General features: G+C 43.2%; 2 protein-coding genes across 3 annotated transcripts; one reads left to right on the plus strand and one right to left on the minus strand.

Moving 5' to 3' along the window:
• The first annotated feature begins 3,183 nt into the window (after nt 1-3,183).
• Nucleotides 3,184-12,376, plus strand: zbtb40 (zinc finger and BTB domain containing 40). 2 transcript variants are annotated; one of them, XM_024412745.2, is made up of 13 exons: nt 3,184-3,327; nt 3,987-4,149; nt 4,302-4,825; nt 4,964-5,079; nt 5,908-6,109; nt 6,315-6,725; nt 6,930-7,136; nt 7,286-7,450; nt 7,624-7,838; nt 8,650-8,809; nt 9,014-9,064; nt 11,371-11,591; nt 12,091-12,376. In XM_024412745.2, the coding sequence occupies exons 2-13, from the start codon at nt 4,001-4,003 to the stop codon at nt 12,274-12,276; spliced, it is 2,607 nt and encodes an 868-aa protein (XP_024268513.1). In that variant the 5' UTR covers nt 3,184-3,327; nt 3,987-4,000; the 3' UTR covers nt 12,277-12,376. The 2 variants fall into 2 exon arrangements, with proteins under 2 accessions (XP_024268513.1, XP_024268512.1); XM_024412744.2 differs by having other exon boundaries at nt 3,184-3,300.
• A 159-nt stretch (nt 12,377-12,535) lies between these two features.
• Nucleotides 12,536-19,466, minus strand: LOC112244886 (probable transmembrane reductase CYB561D1). The gene is made up of 3 exons (XM_024412746.2): nt 18,591-19,466; nt 16,409-16,446; nt 12,536-15,116 (listed from the first exon to the last, which is right to left on the minus strand). Exons 1-3 carry the CDS (start codon nt 18,745-18,747, stop codon nt 14,616-14,618), a joined length of 696 nt encoding a protein of 231 aa, XP_024268514.1. The 5' UTR covers nt 18,748-19,466; the 3' UTR covers nt 12,536-14,615.
• Between the last annotated feature and the right edge of the window lie 733 nt (nt 19,467-20,199).

The following is a 20,199-nucleotide window of genomic DNA, read 5'->3' on the forward strand; positions in this document are numbered from 1 at the left end:
AGGTCTTTTTTTTTTCTGCGTGATAAGTTTGGATGCTGTTCACATGGGAAACATCCCAGGCTAAATGTTTGTGTAATTTTGAGAGTCCATCTATCAGTACTTGCGTTGCATGTCAAATCTGTGGTTCAGGATTGTTAGCTTGAGCTGAATAGGTCATATGTATATATGTATTACATTTGTTTGGCTGGGGAAATGTACAACAATATAAGTCTCAGAATATGAGAAGTGATCCATTGCACCAGATTTGGATGACAGTAAATTTAAATCTGCAGTCCCCAAGCAGGTGAACATGCAGTATAAACATATGTACAAACAGATGCCAAGATGAATAGGCTATGTATCAGAATAACATGTAGGCCTATCATTCAGGACAGACCAATGTGTTTCCAATGGTAATTCAAGATTTACTTTATTGCCCCTAAGTGGAAATTTGTCTTGGACACAACTGCTGCATACAGTAACAATACAAAGTACATTCAACAACAAACATGCCAGGTGTCCCTATCATACATAGCCCATCAAATCACAGATGAAGAAACACCTTCCTAATATTGAGTGGCACCTCCCTTTGTTCTCAGAACAGCCTCAATTTGTCGGGTCATGGACTCTACAAGGTGTCGAAAGTGTTCCACAGGGATGCTGGCCCATGTGGACTCCAATTCTTCCCACAGTTGACCAATAATCATCATTCCGTAGAGGGGTCATTATAGTTTGTAGGCCAACGCTACAGTCGATTTTGTGAGAAGACAGATTGTTGGGATGTCTCATGGTCTGACAAACACCGCTCTTGTCACCTTTCAGCGCAGGTACGTAAGTGTTACGTAGACGGATGTGGTGGATTGAGACGCATCCAATGCAAAAAAACATCTCTATTTTAAATTGACTGATTTTTATGGGGATTTTTGTATTCTAATTAGATTGTCACGAGGAAGGAAGCAGACGTCGACATTACGAGGTTAAGAAACGACAGAATAACACACTCAATCAAAACCGTCTAACCAAGAGGTCCCCAGTTTAATGCACTGCATTTCAGTGCTAGAGGTGTCACTATAGACACCCTGTTTCGAATCCAGGTTGTATCACAACCAGCCGTGATTAGGAGTACCATAGGGTGGCGCACAATTGGCCAAGCGTCGTCTGGGTTTGAACAGTGTAACCCGTTATTGTAAATTAGAATTTGTTCTTAACTGACTTGCCTGGTTAAATAAAATAATTACAGAGCGCTGATGAGCCTCCTACTTATGTTGACATGCCCACTTTCAGACACTACACATATGCAGTTACCCATACCATAGATACCTTTGAGGAGATGGGAAACGGCATTGGAATCGTAGTGACGCACATTGTGTGTTCCCATGCGTCGTCAATGGACAATAAATCCATTCCAATAAGGCATGACATAAGGTACAACATCCTGCTGAAACAAGGTTCGTATCGCTCTGTTGTTGAATGGACCAAAAGAGAAACAAATCTTTCCTACTGATGAGTCAACAGGGTCAATAGAAGGTAGGCTCTGAGGGTCAGGTCTTGACATGTTCCTGAATAACAGAGCAACACCTGAGGGAATGGCGTCTAAAACAATTGCAAAATCTTTAGGTGTTACAAAGACCTTGTAAAGTGATAAGAATTCCTTATAACTGAGTAAAAGACCCTCTGCATTTACCAGTTGGCTCACCAATAGGATATTATTTCGGAACCAATATTCTAAAAACAAAGAAGTATTTTTATACAATATATCCCAATTATTCCATATATAATATCTGTGTGGAGAAAAATTGTGTTTATAAATTAAGGACCATGACAAGTAAACCTGCCGATGAAAAGCAGAAAGTTTCACTGGAATTTTGTCAATATTATAATTGCAAAACAACATGAAGTTAAGGCCACCAAAAGTAGAGAGGACATGATGAGGAATAAAATTCCAGATAGAAGTGGGTCTTCTTAGGAATTGTTTTATCCAATTGATCTTCAAAGTATTATTTAAAGTAGTAAAGTGTTCATTACAACAGTTTTCCTAATGTAATGGGTATGGTATCTCCAAAGAAAGTTGAAAAGCATCTGGTCTATCTCCTTGCTTATTTTACTGTCAAGATATAAAGATAGAGCGCCATATGTTAGTCTAGAGAAACCTTCCGCCTTGGTTATTAGGACTCTTCCTTTTAAAGATAAGTCCCTCTGTAGCCATTGATTTAGCTTCTTCTGGGTATTTTTAATAAGAGAGTTAAAATTTAGTACGCCTCTAGACTTTTGATCCTTTGTAATGGTTATGCCTAAATATGTACGTTTTTCTTTTACTGGAATACCATATTATGAAGGTGTCACACATGAGTTCACATTTATTAATGTTAAGATATAGACCAGACGCTTTGGGAAAGGATTTTATCATATTGATCGATATGGGAATTTGGTTAGTGTCTTTCAGAAAAAGTGTAGTATCATCAGCCAGCTGGCTTGTAATAATTTCTTTACCAGCAATGGAAATACCTTGTACAGGACTATTATTTCAAGAATTTGCAAGAAGTTGGGTGGTACGGAGAGATAGGACAACCTTGCCTAATTCCTCTCTTTAACTCAAATCTAGGTGAGGTGCCATATTTCAATTTGATAGAGCTGTTACCATTTGCATAGAGAGTCTTAATAGCCTTACATAAACAATCCCCAAAGCCAAGTCTCTCAAGGGAGTGGAAGAGAAACTGATGCTCTACTGTGTCAAATGCTTTATAAAAATCAAAAAATAATATGAAGCTATCCGGTTATTAGGTCTGAGTTGTCAAGTATGTCTAATACTAGTCTGACATTGTTAGAAATATGTCTGTTCCTCATGAAGCCAAATTGTGTTTCATCAATGATTGCATCCAGGACTTCTTTAATTATTTTTGCAAGTAGTAAGGCTAATATATTATATTCATTATTAGGAAGACAAATTGGACGCCAGTTATCGATGAGCAGCACTTATTTTTTATGCTTAGGTATCAGTGTTATTAATTAACCCCTGACTCATTGTAGGAGGGAGAACATTGTTTTTAATACTCTCTAAAATACTCTCACCTCGACTCATACCCTGACTTGGAGACAGGATTGCGTGACGCAGCATGACAACGTGAACTCGATTGGTCGACAGTCTGCTGTGTGACGCATTATTCGTTCCATTCATTGCCCAATGGGATTCCTATCTCCTATTTTCTCTATACATACTTGCGAGCAATCGCCATTTCAAAATACCGAAGCTTTATTGCGCTGTTTAGTTTGTTCATCGACGGAGTTTAAATAAAGAGCCGGATTATTTGAATAACAGTCAAGGTAAAGAGAACGAGGAGTTGTTTTCTGGTCAGTTTATTTAGTAGTTGCTTATCGTTTCCTTCTGACATTTCGTGACCTAATTCCACTGTCCTCAAAGCTAGCTTTTGATGCTAGCAGGGCTAGGTTCAGGTTGTAGCATGGTCTACATCAGAGTAAAAAACAAATGTTGGTGAGCTAATATTAGTTAGCTACTTTTCTGTGTGTCTGCAATATTTTCACATCAGATTACTCTGAACGAGTAGGTAACTTTATCTAGTTACGTTACCTATTAGAGGTTATAAGCTATCCAGATAGCAAGGTCATTTGCCATCTCCCTCGTTGCATAACACAATGTACATACTTTGTTATTGATGATTACATCACAACACTGCTTAGTGTTTTCCTCTACACATCAAATAAATTCCAATGGAGCTGATGATTTGATGCATAATTTCATGTGCCTTCTGCAACATGGGTTTAAAAACAAGAACAGACTCCCCCTCCCTGCCACACACACACCAGTGCATGACCAGTACAGCGTGAATGTTATTTCTTAAGGCTTTATTTGCAATAATCATACTGTGTGGTTGTTTCATAAAACATGGGTAAAACATATATTTCACCACTCTAAATCTCTAAATGACTCAAATGTAACCAAGATTGCCAGTCGCCATTACCATGTTTCCTCATTCCCCATACCTGTGCAGGTAGACTGGTTGTGATGGAGCTGCCCAACTACAGCAGGCAGCTGATGCAGCAGCTCCGCGCCCTGAGGAAGGAGAGTCAGTTCTGTGACTGCTCTATTCTGGTGGGGGACACACCCCATCGCGCCCACAAACTGGTGCTGGCTGCCTCCAGTCTGCTCTTTAGGTTGATCAATGAATCATTCATTTCAATCAATTGTCCAATTAAATGGCACTGTCCTCATTTATGAAAAGTTCCTAGCCTACAGTAGACACATTGTGATTTATAAACATTGCATAACCTACATACACCCACAACTTTCCTCTGTTCTGTCTCAGGTCTCTGCTGGAGGGCTCGGACAGCATCTCCATCGACACGGCTGTGGTGTCGTCCCAGGAGTTCTCCTGCCTGCTGGACATGGTGTACACCGGAAAGCTGCCCCCAGGGAAACACAACTTCACCCGCATCATTGCCGCCGCAGACAGCCTGCAGATGTTTGACGTAGCTGTGGGCTGCAAGAACATTCTCACCAACCTGATGAATCAGTCGACGACCACCACACACACTACACAACCAGCCTCACCTACCCCACCACCCGCCATCACCACCCAACCACAGCTCCAGAGCCAGGAGGCTGAGCACACAGCTTCCCCAGAGACAGCTGTACCTAGCATGGGAGAGGACGGTATGAAGATTGGCCCCTCTGGAGTCCAGGGGAAGGAAAAGGTGGAAGAGGCAGGTTTGGAGAGTGAAGTGACCACAGCAGCCACACGGAGCGAGCCATTGAATGTGAAAGAGGAGAGGAAAGAGAAGGATGGGCCACCATCTAAAAGAGCTCGCCTTCAACTTCCAGAGAGCACAGGTGGGTTTGAATTCAAATGGGCTCATTGCGATGTTCCGTTTTGTTACTGTTATGTCCTGATTTATTTTGATTAATTCTGTTATGATGCTTCTGTGAGTGAGGTGACATGTCAACTAAGATTGTATTTCCTGGTTGCAGCTGACATGGACCCCATGTCCCAGGGAGGAGTCAAGATGGATACAGAGGTGGTGGATGTGCGGCAGTGGCTCAGAGCACTGCAGACCTGGGACGGCATCTCCACCGAGGAGAGACAGGTGAGACTTTGGATGGAAGACAGTGCCCACTGGGCGCACTACATCATTTCAATGTGGATAATTGGGTAATATTTGGTCGAGAGGTTGATTAATGGGATTACAACTATATTCACCCACTCAAAAAGACAGCCAAAAGTCAGTTGAATTTCCAGTGTGTTATCACTATGCTTTCAACCATCTAAAAAGCACAACCAAATTCCAATGGAAAAATAATGTCAGATGTTTGGTTTAGTTGTCACCCAAATATCTATCACTGTGCTTTCAACCATTTAAAAGCACAGCAAAGTTCAAATGGGAATACAATGCCAGATATTTAGTTTATTTATACAACAGATTAATGTGTTATCACCAGCAGGGCTTTGTTAAAACCCTGGATGGGAGACCAAAGAGTAGCAGTAGAAAAATCCAAACTCCAGTAGGAGGTGCTGCCCAGCCTGTTTTTTTCTTCTGATAGTGGATATAACGTTGAAGATCTGACTTTGGTTTAAAGGTACAAATTCTACATATTTTTTTACAAGGTTTGTCTGTGTTGAAATTTGGTTACCATAGGTACATAATCCTGTGGTTGAAATTTAACCTTTAAAATAACAGTTTATGTTGATGACTATTTTCAAATCCAATGTATTTTCCAAGTAGATTCCAAGGCACAATACGTGGACAAACTATGTTGCAACAATGTTGATTCAACCAGTTTGTGCCCAGTGGGTGGTCTCTGCTATGACAGAGCGCACAATTCAATGCAACACTCCATTCCTTAAAACGGTGAACAAGTCTTCCTCTACTACGTTTACAGAATTATTCTCATGTATTGACCCTTACCTATCTCAGGTGATACTGTCCTGCAGTGAGGGGGATCCAGGGGGTCCTGCTGTGTTTCAGAGGCTCCAGAGCAAAGTGAAGGAGCAGAGGAGTCTCTCAGCCCAGACACTACTCACACTGATGGGTCTGCTTAAGGAGTTTCACCCCAATCTGGCAACCCAGCTGCATGAGCACACTCAGCAAGGAGAGGACACCAGCCAGGGAGCTACAGGTACAGAGTAGGGGAAATAAGGACACCAGCATGGTTTCAAGCTTTAGCCAACATGTTTGGCAACACAACAACAATTAAGTTGACTACAGTGTGTGAGTGGGATCCATCCATCGCTCTTCTGTTGTTTTGGACTTCATTGCAACCGATTCATTATCAAATGGTCAATCAATTAGCCTACTCAATTATTTGTTGCATCGATCCCCAGGCCCCGAGGCTGAAGAGCCGGAGGAGCAGCCCCAGTCGCCCACTACTGCAGACGCAGACACCGCCGAGGAGGAAGAAGAAGAGGAGGAGATTGAAGAGGACGGTGAGAAAGAAGGAGAAGGAGAGAGGAAGACTAGATCCAGGGCTAAGCGCTCCTCCCCCTCTCGTCCGTACTTGTGTCGCTGGTGCAGTAAGGCCTTTGGTTTTAAGTGTCGTATGGTGGCCCACACCAAGCGCTGCACCATGTCCAAGGAAGCTAGGCTGCAGTGCCCTGAGTGCCCAGAGGAGCTGCCCACATCGCGGGCACTACAGCTCCACCGCAACAAGGCCCACCCAGAGTCCAAAGCCGCCAAAAAGAAACGGCCGCAGGTGTCCTGTGATATGTGTGGCAGGACCTTCGCTCACCCCTCAGGTGAGTTTGCCCGATCGAGGCTGGGAACGGATTGTGTTAGTGTAGGGGACCTGCGTAGTAAAATTCTTTGCATTGAAAGGGAAGGAGCTCACTATCTTACCCACTGCTAATGTATAGCAGGCCTACCGGGCCTTAACCATTCTGCAGGAGCACCTGGTGTGTTATGTGTCTCCAGTTCAATTGACTGTGTTTGTATTGCGATAGGTATGCTGTACCACAAACGCACAGAGCACTTTGAGGAGAAGCCGTTTGCGTGTGAGGAGTGCGGGGCCAAGTTTGGGGCCAACTCGTCTCTGAAGAACCACATGCGACTGCACACTGGAGAGAAGCCTTACCACTGCAAAAACTGTGACATGAGCTTTAGTGTGGCTGCTGCTCTGGCCTACCACACCAAGAAGAAACACTCTGAGGGTAGGACACACACACACACACACACTCTGAAGGTCACACACTAGCACCAGATTGAAGCGCTATAACAGATCTCACATCCCAGGATTCACAAAACAATGCCAATTCTCCAAAAAACTAAATACACATGTGTTTGTGGGGTTTGTTTTTAGGTAAAATGTATTCATGTCAGTACTGCGAGGCTCTGTTTGCCCAGTCCATTGAGCTGACGCGTCACGTGCGCACACACACCGGAGACAAACCCTACGTATGCAGGGAGTGTGGCAAAGGCTTCAGCCAGGCCAACGGGCTCTCTGCTCACCTACAGACCTCTCACAGTAAGTAGGATACTCCTGCTTATGCTCTGAAAAAATATATATCCCATACTTCAAAGTGAGTAGACACGACACCGAGGACATTTTAGAAATGTCTCTCAATCTCGCCTGGCTTTCACCCTGCTCGCACTCGCTCCCTCTCTTTCCATTTCCTCCACTCCTCCGCCCCTCTCCAGACATCTCTGAGCCTCATGACTGTCAGAAGTGTCGTCTCAGTTTCTCCACACTGGAGGACCACAGGAAGCACATCCAGGAGTGTCACCCGAAGGAGTACCACCAGTGTCCTGAGTGCAACAAGATGTTCACCAACCCCTCCCTGCTGGAGAAACACATAGCCGTCCACGCTGGGGGCAAACCATTCAGCTGCAAGCTCTGCCAGAAGTCCTACCAGGTGAGAGAGCGAGTATCCCTGTAAAAGGGAGTTTCTGGTCTATGATAACGGGGTCAAACATTTCTTTGAACTTGATCGCTCTGAAAGACTAATAAGCCTATAGCATACACAAATTTATATTCATCTTTTACTATTGAAGGACGAGTTGGTGGGGCTTGGTGCTTGCAACGCCAGGATAGTGGGTTCGATTCCCAGGACCACCCATGCGTAAAATATATGCACGCTAAATGGCGCGTATTATATTATTCACTGAGTGTACAAGACATTAGGAACACCTGCTCTTTCCATGACAGACTGACCAGGTGAAAGCCATGTTCCCTTATTGATGTCACTTGTTAAATCCACTTCAATCAGTGTAGATGAAGGGGAGGAAACTGGTTCAAGATTGATTTTTAAGCATGGAGACAATTGAGACATGGGTTGTGTACGTGTGCCATTCAAAGGGTGAATGGGCAAGACAAAAGATTTAAGTGCCTTTGAACGGGGTATGATAGTAGGTGCCGGGTGCACCGGTTTGCATCAAGATCTGCAACGCTACTGGGTTTTTCACACTCAACAGTTTCCCGTGTGTATCAAGAATGGTCCACCACCCAAAGGACATCCAGCCAACTTGATACGACTGTGGGAAGCATTGAAGTCAACATGGGCCAGCATCCCTGTGGAACGCTTTCGACACCTTGTAGAGTCCATGCCCTGAAGAATTGAGGCTGTTCTGAGGGCAAAAGTGTGGGGGGGTGCAACTCAATGTTAGGAAGTTGTTAATGTTTTGTACACTCAGTGTATATTGCTTAAAATATCTCTCCGTCCACAGCAAATGTCGGGACTGTGGTATCATAACCGTACCAACCACCCGGAAGTGTTTGCTGGTCAGACCCACCGGCAGCTCAAGTCTCTCCTGCAGTGCAGCGTGTGCTGCAAGTTCCTCCACAGTGCCAGTAGCCTGGCTAAGCACCAGAAGACAGAGCACACAGGTGAGGACGGCCAGGGAGAGACCCAAAAAATGTCCTGGCTTCCAGGCCTATCCTGCCCCCCCCCCCCTTGCTTGGGTTGCCATAATCGCAAAATGTTTTAATTTTTTGTTATTCTCAGATTAGTGTTGTGCATCCCTGTTGTAAGGAATATACTGTTCTTGTTTTAATTTTAAATAATATATTTTTATTTTTTGTCTCCTAAAGGCATGTTTGATTCTGACGGGCTTCTGGTGGGGAATCCGGACCTGCAATCAGGTAAGAGCTGCGATAACGTTATATTTCTACATACCATAGCACTCCTAATGTACAGTACCAGTCAAAAGTTTGGACACACTGACTCATTCCAGGGTTTTGCTTTATTTTTACTATTTTTTACATTGTAGAATAATAGTGAAGTCATCAAAACTATGAAATAACACATATAGAATCATGTAGTAACCAAAACAGTGTTAAACAAATCAAAATATATTTAAGATTCTTCAAAGTAGCCACCCTTTGCCTTGATGACAGCTTTGCACAGTCTTGGCATTCTCTCAACCCACTTCATGAGGTAGTCACCTCGATTGCATTTTAATTAACAGGTGTGCCTTGTTAATTTGTGGAATTTCTTTCCTGCTTAATGTGTTTGAGCCAGTCAGTTGTGTTGTGACAAGGTAGGTTTAGTATACAGAAGATAGCTCTATTTCATAAGAGACCAAGTCCATTTTATGGCAAGAACAACACAAATAAGCAAAGAGAAACAACAGTCCATCATTACTTTAAGACATGAAGGTAAGTCAATGCGGAAAATATTCTAGTGCAGTCACAAAAACCATCAAACGCTGTGACGAAACTGGCTCTCGTGAGGACCGCCACAGGAAAGAAAGACCCAAAGTTACCTTTCCAATCTACTATGCTTAATGAGCACAAGCAAAACAACTGGGCTGGATAACCTTCCTGCAGATTCATAAAGGATAGTGCTTGTGCCACTGCTAAAATGATAACGCATATCGTAAACCTTTCTATTAGTAGTGGTACATTTCGCAAGGATCTCAAAACAGCCCAGGTGGTTCCACTCCACAAGAAGAGCAGTAAAACAAATGTAGGAAAATATAGGCCTGTGTCAATCCTCAGCACCTTATATACCTTCTTTATGGGATACCTTCACAAACATCTTTATGAACTACAATCTGGCTTTAGAACAGCTCATTCCACGTATACTTGCCTTATCCACCTTTTTGACCACATTAAGCAGGAAAGTGAGAAGGGGAGCTATACAGGTAGGGTCATGTTAGACTTGCAGAAAGCTTTTGACACTGTGGACCATGATATTCTCCTGATGAAACTCAAATGCATGGGTCTAAATTATGTAGCAGTGAATTGGTTTAGGTCTTATCTGACCAACAGTACTCAAGTATGTAATGTTCTGTCAGAGGTCAAATAAATATCCCGTGGAGTACCGCAGGGATCCATTTTCGGGCCTCTCTTATTTCTTATATACGTTAATGATGTGCCAGATACAGTAAAGTGCAAACTCTTGCTTTATACTGATGATTCAGCCATACTGGTATCAGGGAAGGATACAGTTTACATGGAGGAGACCCTGAGTAAGGAATTGCATTTTGTTAGCGATTGGTTGTCTGACAACAAATTGTCACTATATTTGGGAAAAACTGAATCATATTTGTTTGGAACAAAACATAGATTGCTTAGGGCTGACAAGATAATGGTAAACTGTGTAGTCAAGGAGATTGAATCTAAAACAAGTATCTTCAATCCCTTTCTGGAGACCTGATTGCTGCTCAAATTTTTTCTAAAATGGCAAACAAATTGACATTTTTATATCGTAACACTAGATATTTTAACATGAAAGTTAAGAAACTGCTTGTCTCAACCTTGATTCAGTGTCATTTTGATTATGCCTGCTCTGCTTGGTATAGTGGGCTATCAAAAAAGCTGAAAAAGAGAATGCAAGTCATGCAAAATAATGTTAGCAGGTATATGCTGAATGTTCCCCTAGGACCCACATAGGGAGGGGTACAGGAGTTCCGGGAGGTGGGCTTGTTGCCTTTGGAGTCCAGAATGGACCAATTTAAACTTAATTAAATGTTTGACATCTTAAATGATCGTGCCGCAGGTTACAGTGAAAAAACACATTGATATGGTCTACAACCAACACAGTCACAATACCAGAGTTAGTGTCTTGTTATGTCTTGTAAAATTCCAAGAGTAAACAGTACCGCAAGGAGCACATTTTTCCATACAGTCATTTGTCTAAGGAATAGCCTTCCTTGGAGATCAAGCAAATTAAAAGTAGAAGTAGCTTTAAAAAACAGGCAAAGTTTTTCATTTGGACAAGGTTGTCTATGTAAGAGAAACCACTCCACTGCACTTTGTGCCCCCTACTGCTGGTCAGGTGTATTTATTTGAATGATAGGTATGATGTGCAATTAATAGATTGTTTGAATGTGAAATGAATATGGTTGATTTTTAAGGTTAGGGAGAAGGGCAGTGAATAGTGACACTTTTTAGGATGTCAATATAAATTAATGTATTTATGGTTGTTTGTAATTTTGACCCAGACTTGTCAGTGGTGAAGTGCCTGTACTGTCCTGGCCTGTTCCCCAGCGAGGCTGAGATGCAGGAGCACACCAGCACTGAGCATTTCAGCCAAGAGGGGGCAGCGTTCGGCTGTTCTCTCTGCCCGCTGGTCTGCCCCTCCCAGCTTCAGCTCCAGGAGCACTTCCTTTCCTGCCACATAGGGACAATAGAGGAGCAGGAGCAGGCCTCCACCTCTCAGATGGTAAGGCTGCGTCCTAAGTCAACCCCTACACCCTAAACCAATCGCTTCCCTACACTGTGAATATGTGTAATGACTCCATCTTGTCCTCTGATTTATTTAACCAGGCAAGGCAGTTCAAGGCCTTAGACCGCTGCGTCACTAATAAACCAAGGGCTCTATTCAATCTGCATCGCGGAAGTTCAGCTATACAGCGTGATTGAAATTCAAAGGCAATGTTCCTGCTTTAGCAGACTGCATTCACGGTAAACACTGCATATGTCGGCTCAATCGGAAATGTCCTTTACATTTCTATTGAGGAATCTGTAACGCGTCATTGAATAGAGCCCTTAGTGTAATTTTCACCATATTACTTACACATATTCAATCTCAAAAAGGGAGTAGGGGTTGGGATGACGGGTGGTTTTGGGCTCTAGGCTCTCCTGTATTTAGTCTCTTATCTCATACAATGTAACTATGGCATGTTAGTGAAATGTGATTGACATGTCATACCTCCTATCAGGTGATTGAGACAGAGGAGGACCCCGCTGGCGTGGCGGGACAAGTGATATCTGTGGACCAATCCCAGCAGGTGTATGTTGCCCTGGGAGACGCGGAGGACGGTCACTCCAGCACTGAGGTGATGGCGGTCAGCATGGAGGATTTGTTGAACGGAACCGTCACTTTCATTTGTGGGGAGGGCCAGTGACCCCTAACCTCTAGTCTCTACTTCCTGGTGAAGTATGAACTGTCCTAGCAACATTGGGCAGCTTGGAATGAATAAAACTAACTTATGCTACACCAAGGGACACTGGTTTTGTATCCTGTTTGATTTGTAAATATTGAGATGTGAAAGTGTGTACGTTGATACATTAAGCAACGAAGTGTAACCTCTAAACCCTCAGGATTGGTGTCTTTAGAATCCATTATCTTTACCTACAGTATAATGATTCCTCACAAACAAATCATGGGATTCAAGGTTTTTATTTAGACAACACATCAGCAGGTTCACTGCAACTTTACAGTTCTGGGTCATGTCCAGTAAGCATAAAATGGGAAATAACATTGTTAGGAGTTAATCTCTTGCATGTTCCTCTTTAAAACAATCCTAGATTACTGACCACTAATAAAATACTCAGCTCATCCAATGAACACACAAGGTAGAAGTTGCCTTGAACACAGATCTAGGATCAGATTTCCCTACACCCCATATCAATGCTAACCTATAGGGGGATGAGAAAATATTTTCTCCTGTATCAGTGGTTAGGGGCCACTTCTTACTCTAATGAGCACAGAGTTTGAAGGTCATAGCCCTTATTAGGATAGGCTACATTCATTAGGTGCTCGTAACAAACATTGAAGAAATCAACTTCTCAACACCTGAAGACACATCTTTGTTCATAGGTGCGCAGAAGTGAAAACTCGGCGAAATTTTCCAGCTGCAAGTACACAGTGTGAGTCCATTCGCCCAATTCCCGGGACTCAAACGACTATTAGAGCATATAGTAACACTAAAAAGACCACCTTAGAAACTCAATTCAGCCACTCATTGTAGTCAGTAAACACAACCTTGCATTAGTTCAAATGAGGAGACATGTTAATAAAACATGAGGGCGTTGGATTGGTTTTACAAGCAAGTGAAGCAGAAGAGATTTGAGTAGTTCAAGGAACTGTGTTTTACAACATGGGCACCAATGGCCATTTTATTAGTCCGACACAAAGTTACTTTAGCTGCTGGTGGTAATCTTGACCTATAGCATAGCAGGAAATACAGAGTTCTAGGTATGCTCTGAAAACAAAATTAGGAACCAACTCCCTTACTCCTGCGGCTGCCACAACAGGCAATAAATATGAAGACTTGATGAAACAAAATCTTTATGGTCTCTTACTATGTTATTCCCTTTTTGTTTGACTTATTTGCCCTTTATCAAGTATAAAAATGGCCCAATAACATGCTGGTATTTGGTCACAATTTCTTTCAAGTGTTTTTACCTACTGAATAAGACTGGGAGAAGTTTAGGCATTGTGCTGGTACATCCAATAGGCCTTTGTGCGCCAGGGGTTTCTAGCGAATACCTTCATTCAGAGAAAGCTCATATTTTACAATGACACACACACACACACACTTCTCCGGACAAGACGTCAAACACTGGTAAAAAAGCCTTTTTAAAAAGTGTTGTTAATGGCTAATGTACAGTAACATATAGGCTGACTGAAGACAAAAGAACCATAAAACAAAACATATAAAGGGTTGGTAAAACACACTCACATAGCTGCTCTGCTCACAACCACACTCTGGTTGATACACCATGGTACTGTATTCCCTTAAACCAGGGCTGTCCAACCCTGTTCCTGGAGAGCTACCCTCCTATAGGTTCACTCCAACCCCAGTTGTAACCAACCGGATTCAGCTTATCAACCAGCTAATTGCTAGATTAGGGTTGGAGTGAACACCTACAGAACTGTAGCTCTCCAGGAACAGGGTTGGCCAGCCCTGCCTTAAATCATCCAGATACAGTATCTCAGACTTATTGTTCGCTGGATAAAATTTGCAAAGTAGCCTCTGCAGAAACAGATGACGGAATGGAGACGACTTCGGGGTTACATCCGCTCTGTCCCAGCAGAGGTCAGCTTTCAGTAGCCTTTCAGGGCAGGTCCCATACATGTTTATCAGGATTCAACAGTCACACCCAGGTCTTCTTATAGATGTGTGTATGCAACTAACTCCCATCACTAGTACTTTGTACATGTTTGTACTTGTGTAAGACTGAGTTCCTGGTGGTAGTCTTTCAAGATACGTATATCTGTATATATAGCAGTTTCCCCAACCTCTCATGAGTACCCACAGACAGTCGACTTATTTGACGGTTTCCAGAACTAACACAGCTGATTGAAATTATCACCTAATAAATCAAGCCCCTCGTTAGTTAAATCAGCTGTGCTAGTTGTCGAATACATCAAATACGTGGACTGGCTGGGGGTACTCATGAGAGGTTTGGGAGACACTGATATATAGTCTACTGTACTGTGAAAACCTACAACTTAGTCTCAGGTGGTGATCTTCTTGCGTGGCAGGTAGGCGTTAGTGATTTGGTTCATGATCACCAGGGCTGGGAACAGCGGCAGCAGCAGGAAGGCATACCACACCACCCCCTTCACCGTGGCCTGGAACCAGTCAGAAAACATGGCCGACACCACGGTCACAGTCGCCAGCAGGTACACCACGAGGCCACAGGTGGCGTGGTAGAGCTTGAGCCGTGGAGGCGACAGCTTGAGCAGCTTAGGGAAGAGGAGGCAGATACCGCAGGCGGCCTGGAGGACGGTGGCAGCCAGGGTGCCCACCCCCAGCAGGCTGTGCCAGGTGGCCAGGTGGGGGCGCTCTGACACGTTCTTGCTGGCAACCATGAAGCCAACTCCGGTGGCTGCAGCCAATATGACCAGGGCCTGGATGAACCAGTGCAGACGGACTTTACCCTTCCGTGCCTTGAAGCAGAACGGAGTCCCCTCAGGAGAGAAGAGGAGGATCCCCTCGGTCAGGCACAGGATGTACTGATAGACACAAGAGGAGAGGTGGAAGACCATCAGAGGACAAATCAGAGGGTTAACACTGTCTGAGGATAATGCAAAGACAGAGACTTTAACGCAGAGACACAATGGACGGACGGACGGGGTGAGCGAAAGAAGGAATCTCTTGTGGTGGGGGAAATAATGTTTCTGAGCTGACTTAGAAAGCTGGGTCAGTTCTGCACAGTGCATCTCATCTGCAACCTATACTCAGCATTGTCCCACTAAACAACAACAAAGGACCTCTGAGCTGTTTTTGGAGACGGCTCTATAACGTTCCTCCAGTCAGTCAGTCCTCTGGGTCAAGTTACCTGGTTACGTCATCAGCCCAGGGCTACCTGCCTGTCACATCTCTGTTCCACACTTCGATCCATTATTAAAGAAACAGAGGGGGAGAGGTGAGAGAGAGAGAGAGAGAGGGGTGGATGTATAATTTATTTGCAGCTTCTGCTTTTCCGGCAGCGTGCCGCGGGCAAGGCAGGGCCCACATGTAGTGCAAGAGGTAAGATGGTTGTAGAGCTTAATCTCTCGCATGTGACAGTACCTTACCTAAGACTAGAAGTATACTGAACAAAACTATAAACGCAACATGTTCATTGATTTTACTGAGTTACAGTTCATATGAGGAAATAAATGCATTAGGCCCTAATCTATGGATTTCACATGACTGGGAATACAGATATGCAGCTGTTGGTCACAGATACCTTAAATATAATTGGGCCTCAGTATCTCGTCATGGTATTTTTGTGCATTCAAATTGCCATCGATAAAATGCAATTGTGTCGGCAAACCACTTGCCCACGTGACGCCATACATGGTCTATGGTTGTGAGGGCAGTTGGATGTACTGCCAAATTCTCTAAAACTACATTGGAGGTGGCTTATGTTAGATAAATTAACATTAAATTCTCTGGCAACAGCTCTGGTGGACATTCCTGCAATCAGCATGCCAACTTGAGATATCTGTAGCAATTGTGTTGTGTGACAAAAATGCACATTTTAGAGTGGCCTTTTATTGTCCCCAGCACAAGGTGTGCCTGTGTCATGATCATGGTGTTTAATAAGATCCTTTATATGGCACACCTGTCAGGTGGATGGATTATCTTGGCATAGGAGAAATGTTAACAGGGATTTAAACACATTTGTGCACAAAATTTGAGAAATAAGCTTTTTGAAAGTATGGAAAAATACCAACACTTTGCATGTTGCGTATATATTTTTGTTCTGTGTGTATATTATGGTATTTTGTGTGTGTGTCATGTTATCAGGATAACTTACTGCGATAGACATACACACAGGATGCCAGGAAAATAGACCTGAAACACAGACACATTGTGTGATTGTCCACACTGGACAAAACATTCCAATTGAAAGTTACTACTGCAGTCATCAAGTCCTTGGGATCAGTGCTGGTTTTTGCTCTAGCCCAGTATTAGACATCTGATAATTGATCAACTGATAGCATTGGTCAATGCTTGAGGTGCTTAGGTGCTGGTCTGGAACAAAACCTTGCACCCACCAGTTCCCCAGGCCTGCAGGTTTTGTGCTTAAAAGTATACTTCAGGATTTAGGCAATGAGGCTCTTTATCTACTTCCCCAGTCAGATACCATTTTATGTCTCTGTGTCCAGTATGAAGCAAGACAATGCTAACCAGCGGTGGTGCAATGACTGTAAATCTATGGTTATCACTTCCAGTCATTGCGCTAACGCTAGTTAGCAATGGCTCGCAAAACTACCTCCAACTTCCTTCATACTGGAGAGAAGCTAGGTTTCCATCCGATTGGCGACAGATTTTCATGTGATCCTCAAAGATCTGTATGAAAACAATATGCACATTTTCCCACCAGAGATGCGTTTCCATCATATTGACTTTTTGTGGATAAAATGCTGTGGGTGATGATAAAGAGCATTTCACAATAACTTTGCAGTTAAATTCCCATGTACCGAATTGTAAATACAAGTCAAATGGGTTTCCGTCGCATTTTCAACTCTACTGATGGTTTTGTTACCAAAAATGTTGCATTATATAGCTAATGTGCCCATTCTGATATTGGCATGTGCACTCTAGCCAACATGTTGCAGATACAGGTATAGCCTACATCAGCGATTCTCAACTGGTGGGTTTTGAATGGGCCATGAGTGTCTGAGTAAAAAAGTAGCATTTTCTTTAATGAAAAATGCTCCCGTTTGAATTTAAATGACTACAACTAGGTATAAAGTGTGTAGAAATGATAATGAACCCATATTTAATCATAATTTAACATCTGAACTTTTTCTTCTGTCACAGTATTTTCAATGTAGTGTAATTAACAGCGCTGTTTAGTGGATTTGGCTGATTTTTGTGGTCTCAAACCAGTGAGTTTAACATTCTTCAAGAATATGGGCAAAATTGAATTACTGACATTGGGAAAGGTGGGACTGTTGTTTCCTTGTCATAGAATTGGTACATGTACTATCAATATAGCATAAAAAAAACATGATTGTACTTTGGCAACAAAACCACTGGCCTACATGATGAGATTATTATAGACAAAAGAGCAAGATTATTTGTATTTGTCAAATGGCTCTTGTCAAATTTACTCTTGAAAATTGGAGTAGCATAATGCAAAAGGTGCAATTTCGAAATTGGGTAGTGTGTCATCGGTTTCCCTCTTGTCATGTAAGTCATTGCATACCGTAGAGCTATTTATAACTGCTCAGAAATGTTGAGATGAACTAGCCCATGTCAGATAACGTTTTTTTTTTCTTTTTAGTCCAAAGATTTTGTAGAAATGTTCGAGTCACTCATATCACATGAATACACATTAGACATGGCAAAAATGTATAGACGTGCCAAATCTGCTTTAAAACTGCAAAATAATATCTGCACCCCATGACAAATGTGTAGAATTGCAGGAAATAAGCTTTAAACCTGCTAATTGTTCTCTCCGCCAGCAAGAGCGGTGTGAACAGGGCTTGTGCCCATAGAAATACAATTGGATTGTGCAGGGCACGTTCCCCAATGTTGGAAGGGGGACCTGAGCGAAAACGTTTGGGAACCCTGGCCTAAAAAAAACAATATTTTCAAGTCAGTGGGGGGACCACACGTCATCGCGTGACTCCAAGTTACTTCAATATGATGATTATTATAGCAATATTTGTGCATAAAAGCGTTTCCACCGCCATTTCTCGCATAATTAATTTTACACACACAAAAAGATCCCACCTTGTCTAGCGTATTTTTTGTCGACATTTTGAATTGTTTCTTAGAAATGTACTGTTTCTATCAGGCCCGTCGTGACATTTTTTATCCGACAGTAGGCTACTTTACTCGCATAAAAAGGTTGAATGAAAACCTGGTTGCAGAGACATGAAAAATAATATTCAGGAGTTCATCTGACTCTGGGGAAGTAGATAAAGGGACTCATTGCCAAAATCATTGTCAATAGTTTACAGGTCAACAAGATGAAGGCAACTTACTTGTTCCCGGGCGGGATAGTACTGAAATCAGTACAGTGAGTCCCACAGCTATGACATGCGCAGCGATCACTGCGACCCTTCGCATCCACACATATAGCCAGAACTCGCTCATCCCCAGCCCCTCGCCGACCGGGCTGTACTCCACATCTGCGCGCATCGCTCCGCGGCCGGCTAAATGGAGAGCGTGCGGGCTAACTGTACAATGATAAACCGATGGTCTGTGTTCGCTGAGCGTCGTGGCAGATACATGGAGATTAGTTGGATATAAATCGGGACAGTTAATGTTCTTGAACCGTTGGCGCCAGTCTATCCGTGACCGCGCTCGGGACTCTTGCGCAGCAAGGATGTATCAAATTGCATCACATTCATAAACGTATCACAAACTATGTTGACCAACACATCACAGGAAAACGAAACGATGGATGTGCGGTCTCAACGGATTAGTCTGTAGCTAGTAAATCCCCTCCTGTTACAGAGATTATAAAGCGGCAGCATTTTACTGTTACGCACCTACGTAGACTAAATCAAATTGCAGGCCGGTAGGGTTCGTTCCAAAACACCCCGCAGATAATGACCAGCTGATACTTTTTGTCCAGCGCACCTGGAATATTTACTGTAGGCCTACTACCACTGGTTCAAGTCGATCAGGTGGGTTCTCGAATCCACTTCCTGGATAGAATCTCTTGGTGGATGAGACAGGAGGGAGTTATTTTACACTTGCCCGGGTTGAATCATTTGACGAGGGTGAGGGAGGAGCGCCCTCAGACGAACAGTAATTGCGCCGCTCGGTCATAGGCCAGAAATATATATATTTTCCATAAAATAAATATTTTAGTCTTCACAATGAAAACTATCACTTCAGCATAGGAAAACACAGAATGTTACGACATGTGCTTTTTTTAACCTTTACTTAACTAGGCAAGTCAGTTCAAATATCAGCTGATGTACGAAGGGCTATGTAAATAAATTAGATTTGAAGAACAAATTCTTATTTTCAATGACGGCCCTGCCTTGTTCAGGGGCAGAACGACGTATTTCTACATTGTCAGCTCAGGGATTCGATCTTGCAACATTTCGATTACAAGCCGAATGCTCTAACCACGAGGCTACCTGCCGCCCCGCTAAATTATTTCACCGTCTGACAGCGCGGGGCACCTAGCTCACGTCCGGGAGGCAGGACAATTCTAGATGGAATGCGAATTTTCAGCCGGTGCAAAACACGACTACACGGGCGAGATTCATCGAACCCCCTCCATTTTAGAGAGGCTTCGGGGGAAAAAACAGCAACGTCACTGACAGAGGAGCCAGTCAGCTGTCAAATCAGTGAGTCATTTAATGGCGATATCCCCAGCAGCACGAGCTGCTATCCAACGAGGAACGGGCGCTGGGGTATCAAGAGCTCGTATTGCACTAATTTGACACACGCGTGAATAGCCTTCATAATACATTACATTTTTCTATCCAACCCATGTACAAGACACTTCTTACTCCAGTTGTTTTTTAAGGAGTTGCTCCAATTTCATTAACATGGCGTCATGGAATGCAGTCCTTTGAGCAATAATTGGCTAACTCAGCGCTCCCTCTCCCACCTTGATGCAAAGGTGTGAAG

This window comes from Oncorhynchus tshawytscha, linkage group LG02, assembly GCF_018296145.1.
Source record: "Oncorhynchus tshawytscha isolate Ot180627B linkage group LG02, Otsh_v2.0, whole genome shotgun sequence".
Classification (NCBI taxonomy): domain Eukaryota; kingdom Metazoa; phylum Chordata; class Actinopteri; order Salmoniformes; family Salmonidae; genus Oncorhynchus; species Oncorhynchus tshawytscha.